The sequence below is a fragment of the Syzygium oleosum genome, unplaced genomic scaffold (genome assembly GCF_021117445.2).
Source record: "Syzygium oleosum isolate NSW1041296 unplaced genomic scaffold, Sole_v2.1 Sole_v2.13, whole genome shotgun sequence".
Taxonomy (NCBI): Eukaryota; Viridiplantae; Streptophyta; class Magnoliopsida; order Myrtales; family Myrtaceae; genus Syzygium; species Syzygium oleosum.
This window is the reverse complement of record NW_026607497.1, coordinates 5,820,999-5,823,966: the sequence shown is the minus strand read 5'-3', so window position 1 is coordinate 5,823,966 and position 2,968 is coordinate 5,820,999. Positions and strand designations below refer to the sequence as shown.

The 2,968-nt window shown below is 41.5% G+C and overlaps 1 protein-coding gene across 1 annotated transcript; it reads right to left on the bottom strand.

Annotated features, from left to right (window-relative positions):
- Positions 1-869: 869 nt before the first annotated feature.
- On the bottom strand, positions 870-1,845 carry LOC115675195 (germin-like protein subfamily 1 member 7). The gene is made up of 2 exons (XM_056317365.1): positions 1,678-1,845; positions 870-1,559 (listed from the first exon to the last, which is right to left on the bottom strand). The coding sequence occupies exons 1-2, from the start codon at positions 1,787-1,789 to the stop codon at positions 1,006-1,008; spliced, it is 666 nt and encodes a 221-aa protein (XP_056173340.1). The 5' UTR covers positions 1,790-1,845; the 3' UTR covers positions 870-1,005.
- Between the last annotated feature and the right edge of the window lie 1,123 nt (positions 1,846-2,968).

Genomic DNA, 2,968 nt, shown 5'->3' with positions numbered 1-2,968 from the left:
GACACCTGGGATTCGAACACTCAACCTTTTGCTAGAGGAAGAGTGCGCGCTCCAGCAGCGCCACCCAGGCAGGTGGTTCCTTTATAGAATTGTTTAGCTCAAGTAAATTCATCATTCTGATATATAACTGCATCTTAAGTAATTTTCTGCCTTACTTTGGGTTTGTTAATTTGCTGTAAGGATTGAGAGTTTGTATAAGGCCAACCATGGAGTGGGGCCACCAAACATTAATCATCTCTTCATTCCATTATCAATAAATACTGGTTTGCCTGTTTCACTCAACTTTTTCAGCGCTAGAAGAGATGACACACGCGTAGAGTTCCTTCGAGAGGAAGAGAGAGTCTATATAGGATGCCTCTGGTTGGCCTCTGATAATGCTCAAAACTGGTGTTTGTACTTCGAGAGTCAAGATGCTTAAAAAATCATGAAATAGCCACTGTTATGGAATTATATATATGCTTGCTCCCTGTAACATTTAAATGTTAAGACAAAAGAATAGTGTTATCGAGGTTCTTCTTATGTAATATTCTAGCTTGGCCAAACTTCATATTTTTCTTTTGCGCGTTATTGCACCAGTATTTTCAGCAACCTCGACCAGCTAGCGAAGGCATGCACGTGGTTGTGGACAGGCAGTACTTGGAAACCTTTTAAAGCCAATGCAAGGATGTAAAGTTTAGCATAGACCACTTCCATACGAGATTATGTGAATAGTTTCAGCTGCAGAGGAGGAATTCAAACTAACTGCCACATGGTCGTAGTTGTTTTGGAATGACCGGTTCTTGGACTTTTAAAGATAAAGCTTCTGAATAAGACTTGGTAATCTGCAGTGCAACTTGTTCAGTAAACTAGAGAGAGATTCTTATGAGGAATGATCTTTTATTACTCTAACATTCATGATCAATTACATGTAGAGCAATTCTTTTATTGCGAAGCAATTATCAATCTCAGCAATCATGTATGTAGAATACAGGGGTAATCTGACATCTTGGAGGTCAATTTATCGATTTAGTTGTTGTCATACCAAAACTGCGCCTGAAGGTAGTCAACAACCTTCTTGTCCACTTGGAAGGCCTTGGTGAGAACGTCAGCCGAAATGGGTGGCTTCGATCCGAATACCGCATTAGCAATGGTAATGACTCCTGGGTTCTGGCTGCTCAGAGCAGCAAAGGCCAGTGCAGGGGTCTTTCCAATGTTCAGCTGGAAGTGGATGAGACCTATTGGGAACACAAACACATCCCCTTTGTACAACACTTTGGTGAAGAAGGTGTTGTTTAATTGGTTGGACGTGACGAAGCCGACAAGCAGTGTGCCCTCAGTGACAACCAGTATCTCGGTCCCACGAGGGTGAGTGTGGGGAGGGTTCAGGCCACCCGGAGCAAAGTCAATACGAGCCATGGAAATGCCAAGAGTGTTGAGTCCTGCAAATTGGTCGACGAAAGCGGGCGTGACTTTCGATCCGAGCGGGTTCACGGTATTACCTGGGTATCTGAACCCCTTAAAGAGAAAATCATCTGCTGTGACTTGTTTTGGGTCCTTGCAAAACTTCCCATTCACAAATACTGCATAAGAAACATAATTCTTATTGTTAGGCTTATCTAAGCGTAAACTCTTTTTGGGTAGTTTTTTTAGCATCAGTAGAACAGAAATATACGAATGACGCTAGAGCAGAGCTCCAACCTTCAGGGTCATTGATGGCCACACAGAAGTCCTGAAGAGGACTTGGGTCGAAGGCAAAAGCGGTGGCGGTTGCCAGAGCCAAGATGAGAAGGCTAGTTGGAAGAAACTTCATTGCAGTTGTGGACAGGAGAGTTAAGGCTCGGATATCTTCTTCTTCTTTTGTTTGCTTGAGCCTTGAGATAGGAGTGAGATGTCTTGCACGGACACATGATCCCTTTTTATAGATGAAAGTAGTGTTGACCTGGTATTATGTTTCTATGATAAGCAACACCTGACAGGTACCAAGTCTCCAGCGTGCTAGTCAATTTCTCATGTCCAGATTAGAATTGTTCCACAACTGCTACGTTGACACACCCATTACTTTTTTATTGGTCTGTATAACCCCCATTACTTTGACCTATCCTCTTTTCCACTAACCTAAAGTGGAAGTGGTCTTCTTCAATGGTAGTTAAATCTTCGGGATATGTTTATTAGAAGTCCTAAAAATTGTTATGAAAATACAATTTCGCCACGTCATTGCCATATATGATAGAGAAAATAATAAAAAGAGCCCCGTTTGACAACGCCTTCGCAGATCTATCAAGAGCAACTTAGGAACACCATCCTAAAACCCAATATGTCTATAATTCCAGTACAGGGTATGAGGCAGTCCCAAAAAAATGTAGTACAGTGAAAAATACAGATTACCACTCATTATGCGATTCAAAGAAAAACAGACATTGTGTTGAGAGCATTTTGTTAATGCACATTATAGAGGTTGATATGGCCGTGACAATGAAATATGCAAACCAGAAGACTAAGAGTCACAATCACAACAGTGGATGATGCTACCACATATTTTTATTGGTGCAGATGGAGAATAGAGAGTGCATGAGTTGTTAAAAAATGGTCCTGAGGGAAGGATAAAGATAAACTGTTCTCTGAATGGTTCAGTGTTTATGAAGGTCACCTTTGACTAGAGCAACAGAGATCCAGTCTAAGATATCAACCACCGTGTGAGCACTTTCAACAACTCTTCCCCTTCTTCTCCAATTGACTAGTCTGCTTTACAGGGGCCATGAGAATTTCTTAATCCAGTGATGAATCATTCCACAACTGCTTTGACGACACCTCGATCACGTTGAATTTCTCTGTTCCACATTAGAAATGTATGAATCGGATGTGGGAGTGATATTTTTCTGATAGTGTCTTTCGTTTTTTCTTTGTGCTTCACTGTTTCAACTGTCCAGGGTCGACTCTGCAGTGGGATTGTGCATCGATTTCTTCAGAAAAAGTATCATACCCTAAATAA